The sequence below is a fragment of the Sparus aurata genome, chromosome 11 (assembly GCF_900880675.1).
Source record: "Sparus aurata chromosome 11, fSpaAur1.1, whole genome shotgun sequence".
Taxonomy (NCBI): Eukaryota; Metazoa; Chordata; class Actinopteri; order Spariformes; family Sparidae; genus Sparus; species Sparus aurata.
Genome location: NC_044197.1, coordinates 12,709,553 through 12,729,265, shown reverse-complemented (window position 1 = coordinate 12,729,265; position 19,713 = coordinate 12,709,553). Strand labels below are relative to the sequence as shown.

At 40.0% G+C, this 19,713-nt stretch overlaps 1 protein-coding gene across 2 annotated transcripts; it reads right to left on the bottom strand.

Annotated features, from left to right (window-relative positions):
* Positions 1–234: 234 nt before the first annotated feature.
* On the bottom strand, positions 235–16,388 carry sh3gl1b (SH3-domain GRB2-like 1b). Of its 2 annotated transcripts, XM_030432810.1 has the most exons (10): positions 15,950–16,388; positions 9,516–9,584; positions 8,665–8,737; positions 8,440–8,583; positions 7,974–8,107; positions 7,642–7,800; positions 6,432–6,535; positions 6,084–6,217; positions 5,469–5,516; positions 235–3,037 (listed from the first exon to the last, which is right to left on the bottom strand). In XM_030432810.1, the coding sequence occupies exons 1-10, from the start codon at positions 15,992–15,994 to the stop codon at positions 2,844–2,846; spliced, it is 1,104 nt and encodes a 367-aa protein (XP_030288670.1). In that variant the 5' UTR covers positions 15,995–16,388; the 3' UTR covers positions 235–2,843. The 2 variants fall into 2 exon arrangements, with proteins under 2 accessions (XP_030288670.1, XP_030288671.1); XM_030432811.1 differs by lacking the exon at positions 5,469–5,516 and having other exon boundaries at positions 15,950–16,383.
* Positions 16,389–19,713: the final 3,325 nt, after the last annotated feature.

Below are 19,713 nucleotides of genomic sequence, written 5' to 3'. Positions count from 1 at the left end.
TCTATTTGAACTTGCATATTGACAGATGTATTTTTTTTTAAATCTCAAAAGCTGTCATCATAGCTAAAATATTATACTCTATTAAAGGCAGTGACTGGTTATAAGCATTCTGTGCATTAAGAATATAAGATTTTTTTTTTTATTACAATTTTTTTTAATGTGAAATGTCTTTCAAAAAATTTCAAACGACATTATTTCATCTGGGAAGACCAGGATATTGATCAAACACAACAGTAACACATTTGTCTGTTTTATTTATTGTAAGAAGGGGGAGGTGGGGGACAAGAAAAGAAGCATGTACAAATACTTTGATAATAAAAGACAAAAATATTGCGGTTAAATTCTGTACTCATTCCAGAAGTAAAAAGGCAACTTAAATCTAAGACGTACATTTACAAGGTGTAATATAGGACTACATGCAAAGATCAATTTAAATGTTTTAAGGTCTTGTATATAAAAAATAATACTATAGAGCCAGGATGATTTAATTATGTTCAAAGGAGCATTTAAGACTGATTAAACAAACATAGCCCTTTAAAAACTGAAACCAGTGGGACATTTTTTTTTCAACATGGATTAAAATCTACATAAAAACTCAGTTTCCACTGGTGGTGCGCTGATAAACCTCACATTAGTCTAAACAACACATGAACCAGGAAACTGCCTGTAGTGTCTGAAATGTGCAGAATTGTGCACACATGCATTTCATCTTTACACAGGAAAAGTGCCAACGGCTGGAAATAAAACCAAAAGTAGAAAAGAAACCATTCTCATAAGTAGCTAGGTTAGATTTTGGTTGCTGTATTAGTTGCATTACTTTCCCTCCTTTCTTTTCCAAAGGCACTAAAACCAAAGCTATCAAGGACTTTTTTGATAACAGTGTAATCCAGCCAGCAACCCCGACAGTCCTTAAACTTTGCCCTGAACTTGATACAAACATCAAAATGTAGTTAGATCAGAAATGTAAACATGTTAGACCAGGACCAAACTCAGGAGTGGGGGAAGTGTTTGGAGCGTGGAGTGATGGACAGATAAGAAGAGGGGAAATATAGCAAAAAAGATAAAAGAGCACATAGTTTTCATTCACAATTCAAATTTTTCTTCCCCCCCCCCCCCCCTCTCAAACAATTCAAAATCAGCAGGACTGATGATTGTTGGGTGAGGGTTCTTGTTTGGTAACAAAAGTTTTCCAAATGAGTCAAAATGGAACCCAGCTTACACTTATTTTTCCCTTGATGTTTTCCCTTTTTCGCTCCAGGTCTTCTCCTCATACTCAACACCGTATGTTGGATAAGACTCCCATCTGCAGGTGTGGACTGTGACAAGAAACCAGCCTTGTCCAAATTGATTAATTAAAACAGGCACAACCCGTCTACATCAGCCCGAATGTACTAACAATAACTCCAAAAAGAGCCGTTGTGAATAATCAGAATCACAGGGGTGAGAAAAAAGGTTTCAAAGCACAGATGAATTTCACATTCTCAAAGACACGAGGGCAGACATAAACAACGGGACAGTTAGTGATGAGTCGCTGCCAGCAGCCTCATCAATTCAGGCACTGCATGAAGGTGAACAGGCGCCTGATACAGAGGGTCAAAAGACTGAATAAAGGCTTAACATGCAGAGACAAACAGGCCCCAAACTAAATGAATATATGGCTGTGTAACAGAATAGTTAGCGGTTTAACAAGCTAGCGATATGTTTTTATTGCATTTAATAAACTTTTTGGCTCTGTCTCCTCTAATGAACCAACAACCACTGAACGACCAATCATCCTGCGTCTGTACACAACCAGCACACGGCTGCCTCAAGTGACAAAAACGTGCAACGTCTGCATTGAACTTTGGGGTCTGTGTGTGATGGTGAAGTCTGTCACACGCACACACACAAACATCAATCTCAATTGAGGACCAAGGTGCAATTACAACATTTTCTCACATATTCAGTAAGCAGTTCTACGTTTACTGTAGTAGGTTGAGACACACATAAATCAAATACTGAAACAATAAAAAGGAAACCACTGTGTCAGGCCTGCTGTCATCTAAGCTATGTCAGTGCTCAGCTTAGAGATTTTTTAAAAAGAGCATTACAAATCAGCCAATAAACCTGAAAACAGTACAAATCACAGATCTGAGGCTAACTCTGAGGCTCATGTTTCTCATTAAAAATATGACCACATTTTCTTTTTTTTAGTCGTGTGTAGTTCCATTTTAGTTGAGTTAAAGGCAACTTTCAGTCTCGCCAGCAGGTGGCATCAACGGATGAGTTCCAGTCCTGAGGGGGGGGCACACATAAAGGTTTTGGGTTTTGAAATGAGGATAATATTCAGTCAAGTTACGCTTACTGTGAGGTCCCAGTTGGCCTCTACAGTCTGAAAACTGACTGTTAAGTTGGTGACCACCTGAGTTATGAACTGACTGCAGTCACACAGAAATGATGGCACAAATGTGTCACCCCAGTCATCAGATTTAATACAAATTGTCTTTATCAGTAATTTGTGATAAAATAAAAATATTGCTTATAAATGTGTCATAAGTTAGTACTCAAGAAATGTTTCTGACTGCCGGATAACGAGATATGACATTTTGTGTCCATCTTAGACCCTTTAACAGGCTGATATTCTGCTCTGGACTTTGAAATGTGACCATCTTCTCCAGAACTCCAGATGACAAAAAGTGCTCGTTGGTGGTCGTGACGCTGGAGCTGAAGGTGAAAACGAATAATCTGCGGACAATCCCTTGGCTTCACTTTCCTCCCTCTCTACTAATTCTACTCGCCCTTTCCACCTCCTCTTCCTCCTCCTCTCTGTCAGTCTCCTCCTCAGCTCTCTTGCTCTGTTTCTATTAGTGTGGCAGCGGAACAAGGACCTCGACGTAGTTGAGAGGGAAAAATCCCGACTGGCCGTTCAGCATTCCCTCGTACCAGTTCTCGTCGATCTGATTGGTCAGGGTGATGATGTCGCCCTCGCGGAAGCCCAACTCTCCCTCGTTCTCTGGGTCAAAGTCGTACAGCGCCTTACAGCTCGGCTGCTCCGGGGCTGACAAAACACAAGAGTAAACGAATGAGTGAAAATTAGAATAAACTTGGATTCCAAAAATTCAGGATGCTCTCTGACGGAGTTAAGGACCACAGCAGTACCACTTTCACAAAAAAGGTTTACACACTGCACATACTTACCATATACTATCACTCATACTGGTTCACATATGTTAGAACAACATTAACATCTGCTACAGTTAACACTGCAAAAGAGCCAAGGTTTGCTGACAAGTCATGTCTTAGACCAAAAGCCAAAACATCCTATGATGCTGTGTTTCTGTAATACCGTCCTCCTCCCTCCTTTTATCCATCGTTTCCTGCTTCCATCTCTTTCTCTGTGACCTCACATAGATCAGCAGAGTGAGAGTGGGGCTCCACACACTGACAAACTAGGCTTTTTGTCTCCTAACAATTTTCTCATTGTATCAAGTCCACCCAACAGACTGCTGGGCAGGCTCGAGCTGGGGAAAGCTTTGGTCACTCGTTCTGTGTGTTTTACTCTGTACTGTATCAATTTACAGGGGTAGTAAAGGTTATGTAAACCTTTCATTTCTCTGTAGTCAGGTTATACTTGAATAAATGTCTATAAGGGATTCTCTCTTCAAACGAAGACTGCAGGATTATAAACTGGGATAATACTGCTAATTAGACAGTAATCCAGGTCGACACACTTTTCCATCAGAGATTTTGCTATCGATGTAGTTACTTTGAAAAGATTAAAACTGGCCATATCCAATTATGATAACAAGCTCAAAACATAGATGAATAAATACAATTTTTAGCAATTATTGATGGTGCTACTTGAAAAAGATTTTTGGCCACTTGGAGGCAATGGGAACAAGCCCTGACCGACATGTTATTCCTTACACCAAGTCTTCAGATCTCAATGTTTTACAGTACACAACCTTCTCAGGGTTCGTACACATTTTTCAAGGTCAGATTAAAGCACTTTTCAAGCACTTTCAAGGGTCATTTTAAAGATTTTCCAGCACCTTTTTGCTGGGGTAAAATACCTATCTACAGGAATATATATACTCATGATTTTTTCTTATCACAATTATGTACATTGTATTATGCTGTAAACATCTAAAATTATGTTTCATAATAGCAAAAACTTCAGAAATTAATTATCCAGTCTGATCACAATTTTGTGGAAGACAGAGTTATAATGTCAAGCACTTTCAAGCACTTAAACTAAAATCCAAGTACTTTTCAGACCTTGAAAACACAACATTGAAATTCAAGCACTTTCAAGGATTTCAAGCACCCGTACGAAACCTGCCTTCTGTCTTGTGATCCAGAGTCTTACAGCCATGACTTACCAGACTACATGATTGATCAGTGATAGTGGGTCACGAATTATGAGATCACGCACGCTAGACGTAACACGGGTCCAAGCAGTCCAAACTGTTTAATACGAGTGAGGATGGACTGGGATGCATCGGCAGCAAGGATTATTTTTGCATTGAAAAACTGTCACTTCCTGTTTGTTTTGTGGATCACCAAGGATGACACCGTTACAAACATTGAATATCTTTTGTGTGCATTCTGATAAAAACCATGAGCTATTATTGTGCCAGCTCAATGCTGATAGATGGATGATAAGACTGTGTTAAAACCAGACCATCTGCTCTCATTAACTGTAGCCCAGTCCTAACCAGACATTTAGCCTGCTATCCAGTGCGCATCGCGGAGCTGTTGGATTGTGTCCTGTAGAAGGTCATATGTACCGACCATTGTTCAGGAAATCTGCCTCTGATTTGGAGCTTTTTGTTGAAAAACCAGGTTGAAAAATCCTGCACTGTGAACTTAGCATTAGCAAACAGATGCTTACAGCAGTTACGGAGCAACTTGATCACTCTTTTTTTTTTCTGCCACCCGATGAATGAAATTCCAATACTTCCTCTCTTTTTGCTTTGTTTTTGGTCTCCACCAACTACACAATATCATTGTGGGACATGATAGAACAAATGTAGCAGTAATAACAATTGGATTATAAAAGCTAAAATGTGCCTAACACTCAATTCAAAATCCACCAACGTCAACATTTTGTTGTGCATATTGGAACAAAAAGGGTGGTTTGGACGTTTATTATTAAAGAACATCCTGACTGTTCTCAGTATTTAGAACTGCATTTTAAATCAACTAAAGACCGGGCCAGTGGCTGCAGAGGTGTTAGCAACTGTTAGTAGGTCAGGCTGCAGTATGTGAAGCACAGGATGTGGATTTCATACCACAAAAACACAAACAACAAAAAACACATACATGCTGTTAAACAACTCGTGCATTATAGACCAGTATGTTGACTATGTGAGAAGCAACTTTAATGGTGCCTACTACACTTCACACCAGAAGCTGTACAGACACACTGCACCATGAACATCAACAGCACAAAAACTGTGACGAGGCCCACACTATCTGTGACTCACGCAATCTGGGTTTCCGAAAGGACAATCTGGCCAAGTGAAAAGACGGCTCTGATGATGTCAGAGGAAAGAGGAACAAGGTCAGTTGGAGAAAGGCCGGCCAGATGACAGGCCAGGCCAGGCCAGGCCAGGCAGGACACACACACACACACACTCTCATTGGCAACGGCTGAGTCGAGAGTCAAACATTCAGTGCATGCCACCATTTACAACACCTCAATCACACAACGGGAAAAAGACAAACTGGATTTGTTTCACATATTTCTGCTCAGTGGTACTGATTGGTTGCAGGTCTTGAGCAATCATGTTGACAATGTGGAGAGTTTATTTAATGCACATGCTACTTTGGCTTGGTCCATCTTGTGTGTGTGTGTCGAAACAACTGGACATGGTGTTGTTTCAGCAGCTCTTATGCTGCCCTTTGTGTGGCTTTGAGACTGACATAATTGTATGGATGAATATGAAATAAAGCCAGAGAGAGATTATACTCATTTTGTTTTCTGTGGTGTCAGTCACTTCATCATTTTTGACGTTAATGGTCAAGTGGTTCAAGTGTTTGCAGTAAAAGATAATCCTCACTGACAATCTTTTTTTAAAGCCAAACCAGCTGTTTCTTACCCGAGTTGCGTGAAGGTGGCATCGCCATTGAGGTCGAGTAGCCGCCATTTGAATGGTTGTCTTCTCCGAAGTCAAAAATAGGTTTGGGTTTGGGTGTGTATTCACGTCTTGGTCGAGTCTGAGCATCGTTCATTCTATTAGAAAAAAGATAAATTGACTTATGTTCTACATTTCCAAACCTACACAGTAAATACAAACATATTTCTGAAGTAACTGTGACTGAACAAGTCTTGGAAGTAGAGTAGACACACACACACACACACATGCTCACACACACACACACACACACACACACACATATATATACAGCATGTTAGTATGTGTGTGCATCAGGTTTCATGACTGCACCTGTCCTTGAGTTTGTCAGAAAGCTCCTCCAACACCTGCACAGCCTGTCTGTGGTACTGCAGCTGGGACTCCACGAGAGACGTGAGCTGGCTCACCTGCTCTATCTACACAGACACACACAGACACAGCAATCAAAATCATTTTTCTTAAAACTACTGTATTTGTCATCCACATGAATAAACAGTTCCACATCCAGAACATAAAGAACAGTTCACAAAAGACCAAGTGACGGCATGTGGTCACATACTGCAGCTTGGAGGATGGATTATCTTGTCACTAATGTGTAATAAATTATGTACATGTTTAAACAATAATCTTAACGCTTGATTGGCTTTGAGCATTCAAACTCATCTAGGGACTGTAAATAGACCTCGAGTTGAAATTATGTACAGGTCCAAAGGTCAAAAATGATCTTTTACTATCAAATTTACGACAGAGTGTTTCAATAGTAATAGGGAACAACATGAAAGAGGCTGACACAAGAGAAATAACAGGACGTTTGCAACGGACAGACTTCCTCCTGGTAGCACTGGTCATATTCACAATGTCAACATTATCACTAGCCCCACAACTGCTGTGTTGTAAATGCTCAAAGCCATTTTGTTCTGAACACCTTCAGTTATGCATAGGGCAAACAAATGCTGGAATTCCCCAACCCAAATAGTAATAAATGCTATAGGTAATTGAATACAGGCATTTATAAATGTGTTTATTTTAAGGGTTGTTGGGCTGAACAGTTTCACTGCTCTTTATAGGTGTAATTATAGGTGTGTTTGTCTTGCGGGTGTGTGTTGGACAGAAGTCATCTAATGCGAAAGTGAAGCTCGACAATGAAGAAACTAACAAAATGTTCTCATATGATGCATCGCCAGAAGAACAAGGCCAAAATTAATTGAAATTACCCTTTGAAATGTTTTTCATTAATATACACACACTTGCTACATTACTAACAGGAATTTAAAGATTTTTCTATTGCTGTTGGGACCATGCAATCAATATTTTTAGATTTAAGGCACACAAACGTGCTGACAGCGGAAACAAGTAACGTGAGAAGCCAAGTTAGTAGCTGAGCAAAGGAATAAGAAAAGTGACCCCTTATTAGACACATATTATTTTAAAGAGGGACTTCAGTGTCAAATTGTGCTTTAAATGATGCTGCAGAGGACAAACACTGACACCCCAAACTGAAGACTAATAAATGAGTCCTTACATCAGTCTCCAGCAGGTTGTACATGCTGGTCTCGGCCACTTCCTTTGACTCGTGAAACTTCTCCAGGGCCTGTCGAACCTCCTCATCTGGGATCTTGCCCTGACGCTTTTTCTTGTAATCGTAGTCCAGGCGACGGCCTTCCAGCTTTTTCAAGTGGTGCTGAGGGGATAAAAGTCATGGTTAGTGTAGGCGGGGGCACAGAGGAGATCACTATGTTCCATTAAATTAAATTTGACAGTTTAAGGAGTTGATGATAAGAGGTTTAAAGGGTTTTCCTCTCATGTTGCACAATAAGGGAGACTGACCAACAGTGAAACAGCACGTCAGTGTACCTGTATCTCTCTGAGGTCTTTATCACAGAGCCCTTGCAATGGATCGATGAAGTTCTGTTTAACATCGATATCTAGGGAGTCTTTGACTTCTGCCAATCTCTTCATGGCTTCTCCAACATCTACTAGTGCTCCACCTGAGCCACACAGACACAGATTAAAAGCTCAGTGATATCAGATTTATAGTTTAACACCACAGAGTTATATCACCATCAGACCACAACAAAAAAAAACAACAACAACAGACACAAATAGACAGAAATGCAGGTCTTTAAACAGTCAAAAGCATTTCATAAGCACTGTGAACAGTTTGGGTGCAATTTATAAGCTAGTATTTAAGGTATACTCTACATAAACACAAGCACAACCACCCAATATCCCAAAATAACAAACCTCAACATTCCTCTGACAGGAATGTACTATACCAAACCACAACACACACACACACAGAATCACACACACAACTTACCAAAGTTAGTGTCCTCTCCGAGTTCCCGTCCGTACTTGCCCATGCACTCCCCAAGCAGCCCCTCTGCCTGAGGGTAGCCTGGATTCTTCACCTGACCACGTATCTTAGACATGGTGTTCAACATGGACAGTTTGGCCCGTGATGCTGCAGACAAGAGTCAAAACTAACTTAATCAAAGAGTTTGCAAAGTTTAAATAAACACATGAAAACAGGTTTTCCTCTCACCTGGGTTGGGCTGAAGGTACTCTGATGTTTTGGAGATGACCTCCACTACTGCTTTACTGGTAACATCTACTTTCTACAAAACACAGCAAACACACAGATGTTGCAAATGTACAGCAGAGTTACTGTAATCATAGAATTAAAATAAAACAGTTACAGGCAAAGAAGTTATTTGCCAATGTTTGCCTTGTTGACGGCTATCGTCCAATCTGCAACCTGATCATGTTCACATATGAAGTGGCCAATGTTTTTTTATTGGGCAGCATAATTCATTCAGGTAAGTTACTAGGCTTTTGACATCTCTGCAGTCTATTTGTAAAACTGTGTAAGTACCTCTCTTTTTCATGTGAAAGAAAGATATATTAAAAGGCCACTTCATACATTTGTATGATTGAAATGGTGCTCTTTTTAAACATCTGTACAAAAATGTAAAGCAGGGCCCAGTGTGGCGTCTACAAATTGCTTGTTTCATCTGCCCAAAATGTAAAGTTGTGCAGTTTATCATCACATTTTCAAAAGCTATTCACCTTTAACAGGCTGGAAACTATGAATTGTGCCATTCTTGCTTCAAGAGTTACTGATAACCACAATGTTGCTGATTTGATTTACTGTGGAACTACTTGACTTATCATTCTAACTACAATGTAAACCTAATGGCAGGGGTTTTTTGTTGTCATCAACAGAGCCTGAAGTGCTTTATAAACTATGAGGCCTTCTAAACCAACAGAGGATGACGTAATGCTTTAAATGAGGTGTAAACATCAACTAAAGAAACCCCACAGGATTCCAACTACGCCTACTGCTTTGGCCAAAAGATGTTTCTCTTTAAGACAGCAGAAAGACGCTTCTCTTACCCGCTCCAAGTCTTTAAAGTCTTCGTCTAGTTTAGTTCCTTCAGCACCTCCGACTTTCTCACTTACCATCTAGAGTGAGACAGAAAGAGAGGAAGAGGGGAGGAAGGGGGAGGAAAGGCAGAAAGAGTGCAAATGAATTAATACTGCTCATACGGTTTTGATTTGAGAGAGGATCAAGCCAACACTCATCTCACATTTAATCATTCACATGCCTGCCTTATGAAGAAAATACCATAGTGAACACTTCCTACAGAAATATGAATGTGGAGCACACCATAGTGCATGCTCTGTGTTGCAGAGATAACAATATATGAATTCAGAACAACAGATAACAGTGAAGCGAGGAAAAAACAACAGCACAAACACTGTTATGCAATCCCTGTTGTTTACACTTAGCCGGATAAAAAAAAAACACACAACTTTGGACCAGCTATCTCCATTACTTCTCTTTCAATAAAGACAATATGCTACAACTTAAGTAGGCTAAAACATGTTGATTGCAAGCATTTGTATTTCCAAACGAACTCTGTCAACATGTTTTCAGGCCACAGACAAAAGCCAACAAATGGAAAACAGTCCCTTGCCTGTGCATGCACGGTACATCTGTTTTTGAACATCCTTCTTGGCTAATTCTTTAAATTAGAAGCAGGCTTTGCAAGGTATTTAAAACCTTAAATGTGACCATGAGCTACATGGTTGGTCTGAGTATCTCAAAGTGGAATGGGCAGAAAATAACTCCAATCACAACCAGTACGATAATGAAAATGGCACACAACAACAGTCCTTGGTTGCAGATTAACATTTAGACCTATTATTCTGCAAGGACAAAAATGATCCACACTGACTACTTTCTATTTTGTTTTAAAATCAGTTCCAGTCAATCATATTCACAACACTTTTGTAGTGATAACTCTTGTGAAACACTGGAATGTAATGAATCTGTCTTGGTCTTGCGCATTTCAGTTTTCAGGGAAGTTGTAGCAAACCTGGTGTTAATGTTTAATTATTACCTACAGTATCAACAGAGTGAGCATTTCAAACAGTCTGGAGAGTTAATGAAACACTGCAAGAGAGGGGAGTAGATTAGAAGTGCATTTTTCGATTTTAATTTTATTCTATACGACACTATATTTGATGTTCCAACTTTCTTATAGGAACTTAATGTTTATCTCCTGCTTTATATTTTCATCCCACTAGAGTAGCTTCATGTGATTCATAGGTTAAAAAAAATGATTTATGTACTTTATGTAAATAGCCCTAACCCCGATTTTAGTGAAACTCGATAATATTTTGGGGGACGAAATAACTCAGTGAATCACAAAGCTTTCTTAGTTAGTTTGCTCAGTTAGCCTTGCAGTTAGTGAGCACCGTTAGCAGCTTAAGCCAATGGTCCTACTAGCAAACTGACTCTGCAGCAGTTAGCAGTTACTTTTGGAAACAAGTACACTGTCTGTCGTTCAGGAAACTGTAAATCGTCAGTTCAGGCAGAGAAGCCGGAGCACGTCAGAGGGAAAACAACAAAACATAAGCTCCACAAAATATGATCCAGATTAGAGTCCCGAGTATCTACATTATATATATGACATAATATAAGGAAAAGCAAACTAGATCTCCATTAAAAAACACTAAGCATGTTAAACAACATGACTTTTTAGCCAACCGTGCATTTGTACAAAAGCCCTGTATAACTCAGCATAACGCTGCTGACACATTTACAGATTCAAAACATGACCTTTTCAAATATGTAAATACAATCCTTTGAACAAGATGCCATTTTCCTTTCCTTAGTCGAATTCACTTATCTGTGACAGAGTGACAGCCGACCGAGTCATGGCCTTCATGACTCAAACTGCCGTTGGTGACCTTTTTGGGATTACTGGAATTCCCAAGACTTTTGTGTCTGAAGGAAATCCTCCTTCACAGAATTAGGGCCCTATGATTTCCGCGATCACGGAATTGCGGACGGAATCGCGGAATTGGCCGATTAAAACGGAATCTACTTTTTAACACGGAATATCGCGGAATTTGACATAATTTCACTGAAATGTTGTTCTCGTGTGGAAGAGGAACTTTTGTCTGGGGAAAACTGCACGGGGGGAACCAAATCTGGGTGGCACAACAAGTCGCCGCCGCTCCCCCTCCCCACAGACTGAGCTCTCCTGTCAAAACAATGCAAGCATGCCGAAGTGGCTGCCCACGGCTCCGTCTTCGTCGGCGAAAAAGCTGAGAAACTTGACATTTACCCCTCAGTACAGAGCCGAGCAGTTCCCGAACGACTTGTGTGTCAGGTGAACTGTTGTTTTGCAAAGAAGCAGACCTGAGAAATCATAATTAAAGGTGTAATGCGTCAGAGTTAGCCACTGTCCGATTCATATTATTTGCATATAATACCAGAGTGACTGTTAACTGCTGGCAACAGTAGCTGCTGTTAGCTAGCTAGCCCCGTTAGCCACAGCCTTCTTAGCTGACTCTGCCTGGGCTAGGAGGCTTTTCTGGATCTGCCTGAGAGCTGACCATGTTTTTATTCAATGAAACCCATAAAAACACAAAATATACTACTGTATGAAGACATGATGAAGTCAAAATATTTTTGATGCACTTTACTGTACTGTACGGTACAGTATTGAGGAAATATGTTTGTCCCCTCAATTAATTTAAGGTAATTTCTATTTAATTTGTGTACATTTGAGTTATTTACATTGAAAACACACTGTTTTTAGTAGTTTAATAAGAGTAAATCAGGATTCACAAAAATTAAAACGGAAAAAACGGAATTCCCAAAAATTAAAACGGAAAAAACGGAATTTGGGAAAAAATAAAACGGAATTTGGGAAAAAATAAAACGGATTTCATAGGGCCCTACAGAATAGGTGTGTCAGCAGTAAAGTTTTGGGTGTAGTCACAAAGTTTAACATCACAGCCTTAATTTAAACACGTGTTTCTCTATCTAGTGTTTTAACAAACAAAATGTTTTAATACATAGTGGTTACTGCTCCCCCTCAGCAGCAGCTGCCAGACTGTTGTTAAACAGTCAGGGATCTTCAAGTCATACTGCAGAATCTCTGCTGTATGCAGAAAGCACATGACAGGGGGCCTTGGGGGATTCAGGTCAGAAGTAAAGATACAGACTCAACTTTCAGCCCACTCAGCATTTGACTCCCTACCTCAGGAAATATTGCTGTCTTATAGTTTCTAGCACCCAAAACTTCTCTTTAAAATGTCAGTCATTTCTGCTCAGTAGAAAGCTGAATTTTGGGATCATTTTGATAGCCACTGACTGTATTTTCTTCTTCTGCTAATGAAAACATCAGATTCTCGTGTCAGTGTAACATTACTATTTACATGCACACAGGCTTAAGGGAACGGATCCCCAAAAACATCCACAAAAGGTTTCCTTGGGAAGTTTTAGTATAAACACGCATAGAGCTACACAGAGGGATCAGTCTTTAACAGGTATCCTTTTCATTATATTCACTGTGTATTCAAGCTACTGGTGGTAAGTCAAATGCCAGCTCCTTATAACAAAGCCTAGTTGAAAATCTTGTTTGGATCCACTGACTTGAAGGCTGGACCAGGCCCAAAATGCTGACCTACACAAAGGCCTAAATACTAAATGAGTAGCCAGAGAAAGTTTAAAAGGGGCAACCCAATATAGATGAGAAGACTCTTGTATATTTACTGCAGCGTGACTTGTTAAAAGGTTAAAAAGAAAAGCTGTTGTACAGATGCAGTATTGTGTCTATAAAACTAGGTCAGTGTGGTTGGAGATCAGAGCTAGATATAAAAAGAGCTCTGTCATCACAGTATCTGAACACCGCGCTTCAAGAGGAAATTATTTGACTGTCATCGGATATAAAGAGGTGCGAGATCAGTTCAGTTGCCTTTCTGGATGGAAAAGAGTTCTTCACACATTAATGGAACGTAGTTCAGTTCAAACAGGAAAACAATTTGATTTTCTAAATCTCTTCCTCCATTCTCACTTCACTAAATGATGCATCTTGGTATCTGTGCTTTTAAAAGTGTTTTTACAGGACTTGCATATGTGAAAAGAGTCACATTAAAGTAATATAAACTTTGTGCCATCTCCATACCAATCTGCATGTAATCTGATAAACTGCCTCCAGTGATGTCACTCAGTGGCCAAGTGGCATTGTGGGTAATGCAGGCGCCATGTTTTTACAAGTAGTCCACTGGTCCAGCTCTGCACTCCTATAAACACTGTTTGACTCATTGTAGAATGAATGATCAATCAATGAAGCTTCCTGTGAAGCCACAAATGAAATTACGAAAAATGTTCATAAAAATGTCTTTTGTCCAACCAACAGTCCAAAACCGAATGACTCCTCATTAACAATCATAAATGACAAAAAAGGCAGGAAATCTTTACATTTAAGAAGCTGGAACCAACAAATGTTCAGCATTTTTGCTTGAAATGTGACTGAAACAACTAATCAATTATAAAAATAGTTGGCGGTTATTTCTCTTTCAATCGACTAATCTTTCCAGCTCTACTTTCGGCCATTTATAGTGAATCAGACAGCCTAAAACTACCATTACCCCCTTCTAACAGCCAATAACTGCAGTCTTTCAAGCACTGCCAGCACCGGTTTACTGGCTCATTCTAGATTAAAACTAATAATTTCCAAGATTTAAATAGGAATTACTTTGCCGACTGGTTATCACTCCTTATTAGTACGACCTTATCCCAGATAAAGTCTGCACCAAACTCTAATCTACTTTTTAAATCACCAGCAGCCATTAACTAATCTGCCCTGATTGAACTCCGTCTTAATGCCCAATAACATAATTACCACAGTAGGCCAGAAACAGTACAACCGCATCCAGACCACCTTCAGCCCTGCTCGTGAAAACATAGCCCATTCATTTATTTCAATTGGACTGGTGCTAATGCTGAGGACTTTGGCAAAACAAACACAAGGTCTTGAAACACTTGTAATGAAAATCTGTGCACAAATACACTTAATAAACCAGAAAAACAGCTTATAACCTGTTGGACACTGCGTAAATCTGTCATCTCCCTTCAGGATAAGCCATCAACCCCACTGTCACACCTCAAAAAACTTCAATGTGTCATTTTGTTGTGGAATTTCAGGGTTTAACGTTTTGTGAAGAGTAACTCCCAGGAAAACAGATACCAGGGAAGACAGACATTAAAAAGAGAAAAACAAGGTCATGTGAGCTACAAGCCAGAGAAACCATGTCCATAGCCAACTTCCTGCATGCCTCCAGAGTAGAAAATCTAAGGTATGTCAAGAGTTATTGACTCTCAAGGAGTTTTGGCAAGAAAAGCAGCTGCATTGCAGTCTAATAAAGGGAGAGCACACTCTCTTCCCACCTCTTTCCTTCCCTGCATCATTTCTCAGGTCACTTGATGCACCACTCCACCTAATCCACTCCAAACACCTTTACCAGTACAGCCAGTGCCAACAGCCCCAACATGACAGCTTCAAACTCGTGTTATTTTTCCGCAATCCAACAGGGATCTGACTCTGTTCCTGACAGGAAGCTGCTGCAGAAACCAAATGTCTTTCCTGCTTACATCAGCAGGGGTAAGAAGAAAAAGAGACTCAAAAAAATCCTTTTAACCGTCCCCGCCCTTGACTAGAGAGAGCTAGCCAAAATTAAAAACATTCACACCAAGGTAAAGACAGTATAAGACAGTAAGACTATTATGTGGTCCCTGTCTGGCAGAGGCATTTTGAGTCTCTCCCCTCAAATGCCCCATTTATTGATCTGGCTCCCTAAACAAAAGGCTGACAAAAAAACACAGCTGGAAAACAGGTAACTGGGTCTTCACTGCAAATAAGCACTATTAAAACATCATGTTCGGGTTATACTGCCACACAGATGCACAAGGTTTCTCTACAGAGGTCCAAAACTGCTGTATTTAATGGGTCAGTGCTCGCTTGGTTTATATTTCACGACCTTTTCAAGCACTGCATTGTTTTTTTTACTCCAAGAGATCTGAGTCACCCGGAGAGCCCCTTAGGCAAACAGCGCTAGCTAATGTTTACCAGGATGTATTTACTCAAATCTGAATTGGTGCACTGCCGGGAAAGGACACTGAAAAGCACAAAATGTAAAATACATGTAAACAGTCATTAGCATTACACCATTATTAGCAATGGTTAGCTAAAGTTAGTTAACACTGGTTCCAACTAACGTTCGGGCAAACATGTCCGACAAATGCTCATTAACTTTAGCGCTAGTTAGTTATAAAGTGCCAACTAATTAAAAGAACAAGACTATTTTCATGTTGACACACGCCTTTTCTAACATTAGCTTCCTGCTGTCACAACACAAAGCGATATTAACCTTGACTTAGCCGACTATAAACCGCTAGCTACGAATGCTAAACGAGGCTAGCTGCTAACATGACAGCAGTTGCTAGCTTAGAGAAAAGTTTTGCAAACCTGGCTGGCTTTATAAAACTGCTTCTTCAAGCCCGCTACAGACATCTTGAAGCCCGGTCGTCTTCCAACTTTCGACGGAGGTGAAAATAGGTCACGATATAACTCTAAAGTTAGCGACACAGTTTGTTAGAAAAAGGGGCCAGTGCAGAAATTGTTTAGGATGAATCATAGGACTGCACAGCCGTCACTCCAAGTCGGGACACGCCAACTGACCACGTCCACGTCGAGAGGGTAATTCTTCCCACTGTCACAGCGGATAACGGAGCGAAATGTCCTAAATTCACAAAAGAATAACGATACTACGTCCCGAACTGAAAAAAACAAAACAAACAAACAGTCTCGGACACACTTGTACGCCACACTGAGCTCCAAATCTGCACCAGCCACTTTGAAGAAATCAGTTTCCCGAGTTTACACAGCAGCCGTTAGTGGATTCATACGTGGGTGAACACCGCCCCCTGCTGGATGTGGCGGGGACACACCCGGCTGTCTGCCGCAGGACAGATGTTCCCCCTCAGACAGCAACACACAAAGGAAGAGGAAGACTGAAGACTAAAGACTGAAGCCCCAAAACCACCGATCCTGCAGCAGAGCCAGAGCAGGCTGCACTCTCAGGACCGCAGTGTCAGTGTTGATTTCACTCCAATATTACTTTTATAATTAATTATTTATAGTTTTAAAGGTTGATTCCACCCAAATACTTATTTTAATTCATTATTTATAGTTTTACAGGTTGATTGCACTCAAATACTACTTTCTGTCTAATTATTTATAGAATTACTATACTATTGTATACTGCACCATTAGCACTGTCACTGTTACCTGCCTCATCCCAAGTGCCTTTGTTTATTTTGATAATGTATATAGAGGGATAAAGAATCTATGTCATCATATTTATCTTGTTCATTTACCTTTGCAGTGACCATTTGTCGAATGATCTAAATCACACTTTTAATCAACCTTCAAAATAAAAATCAAAGAGCCACTGCTGCATCATAGGCTTGTTATGTACGCAAGCAAAAGATGTTCATTGTCCATTCAATGTTCCTTTGGCTTTCATGATTTATTTTCCAAGAAACAAGCATGCAAACAGAGAACAAAGGGATCTTGCATCCTGCTCTGGTAAAAAAAAAAAACAAACAAAAAAAAAACTGTAGGCCTACCCAGATGCATCATGGCTCTGCACCTATCCTTCTGCCTATATAACCTTGGGTGCCCACAGTGTTACCCAAATTCCTAAATAAAAACAAAACAAAACAAAATACTAACAAAACTAATCATGCTAAAAATAAACTCAAACAAACCTTGTTCTATCTTTTTTTTCTTTTAACATTGTTTTCTATTTCTTCAGGTCTTCTTGTATGCCGACAATGACAAAGAGTCTACTTTTGGTCACTTGGATTTCATGGTGTATAACAACAACATCAGCAGCACAGTACAACAAGTATGTTATGCCTCATGTTGTTAAATACATGTGATGAAACACAGCTGGATTGGCACTCTATGTACAATGTATATAGTTTTTCTTTATTGTAGAAACAATGATCAAACAGTAGTCATGAAACTAAATCTGCGACCTTATCATACCAGTTTATACTCTATTTTAGTGCTTCATATCCTGAAATGGAATTACAGTTAAATAAACTACATCTCAAACAGTCTGCCTGGAGTTCTGTCCCTCCTAATCTGGTTGGCATTTCAGCCAAGACTTGGAAACATCAAGCGCTCCCATCTTTTCCTACCGCCTTAACCGCATCTAACTATCTAGATTGTAGATAATCTAGATGTATGGGACAAGGCTTTGAAGCGAACACTCTCAGATTCCTGTCACAGTACAACAAAGGACTGAATTTCATTTGCGGTGCTCAGAACATCAGAAACATCTCATCAGTAACATTTTGTGGACCTGCTGGTTACTCTGGATTCTTCTTCTTTGTGAAAACTTCAGACATTTAAGAAGTGGATACTCCAAAAGTTCCAAAAACAACCAACATGACCTGTTACCATGGTGTGGAGTAAGAATGTGTATTTTTATGATTACAGAAACTACTGATCAGACTGATTGTTTTACGGTCCCCTTTATTAATCTTCAGAGTTTGGTAGTATTGGTTACATGTGATGGGGATTACATAATTACAAATCAACCCTTGTTTTGGTCAACGACTATTTGATTACATTTCTGATTACGTATCAACATTTTTCAATGTCGTGGCGGATATCGACGTAGGCTAAATTACTCTTCTCAGGTTGCCAGGTTTGTAAATGGTGACTTTACTGATATGTGTTCTTAGTGGCAACTGAACTTGCGTGAGTTTCATGCAGATGTTTCCCCTCTAATCCAAGAGGGCTTCTTCATCTCTAAACCTCTTGGGTGAGAGTTTCTCTTCAAGACGTCCAGCTGCCTCCACAAAGCACTTAGACCACAACTGAGCATCTTCATGAGCATAAATTGAAAATGGAAGATGAAATTTTTTTTAATTAAAACTTAAAAGAAACAGCATCCCATCTGTTGCACAATACACACAGTACATCTGTTTGACGTACTGTATTGTTTTTACAAGGGTGGTTGGTTTGACCTGAGCAACTATAAATGTGTTTTTACTTGGAGAAATGCGTTTTGAAGTCATCTGAAGTGTTCAGATTAGATAGCATTTTTGTAATCCAACGGGTTACTCAGTAGCCTACAGTACTAACTACACAAATTGCCAAGTCATTTCAATTCAGTAACTGACAATATTTCGAAGTAGTCAGTTACTTAAGCAATATTTCCCGAGAGGATGTGCTTTAACGTCATTTGAGCACGACAGTGATGCGGTCAGCAAGCAGCAAATAATCCAACACTTAGTAACGACCTAGCAACAGAAAGGATTTTCTAGTCCCAGAAGAGTGAACTCTGAGCTGACGTTAATGTTTTATCGCGGTCTCGGAATTTCCCGAACTAAATCAATACTGCACAGATAAACAGAACATGCTTATATTTATCGCCCAAATTATAACAAAGATGTTGATTTTTTTTCTTTTATATTTTTTTTATAAAAAACGTTTTCACCGCGGTCACAATAGTGTCTCTCACACCGAAGGGAAAATAAATAATAGCCGGGGCATTTATTTGTTTCAATCACTTAACAGACCAGGCGGCAATTTGGGACAGGCGTTTAATTCCTTCCTCTCAAAAATCCGGGATGAAAATGTCACCAACTTCGCCAGCTTCTCGGTGAATTCTCTGGCATCCTTCTGGGCAATAGTTTTCTTCGTCTTCTGCCAGTGAAGTTGTTGCGGCGGAAGAAACGATTCAGCCGACCAGCACTCGCTGCAAACTCCTCATCTCTGCTGTCACTTGTACATTTGTTTCGCCATCACCCTAAACATTTTACGGGAAACTCTCTCGTGGCGTGCCCGTTTGCTGATAACTCATTCCCGCATGTTTATCTCAAGCTCCTCGCTCGCTCCCAGCCTGGCCCTGTTGCTGTGCTCCTCGGACAAACGCTGAAGCAAATAAATCAAAATTAACAACAAACCGATCCATTTTGTAGGCTATTTTTCCGCCGTTTCCTACTCCAGCTCTGACAGTTACAATGTTGCCATGGAGATGGATACACAGACTTGGCGGAGTAATATTCTGAGTAATGAGTCAGCCGTGCTGTCATGCTGATTTGAGCACGGTCTAAATTTCTTGTTGACCAATCAGATTGCTTGGTCGGAACTACTTGTTGTATAATGAAAGGTAATAATGCACTACATGTTCCTGGTGCAGGTTATTCTTC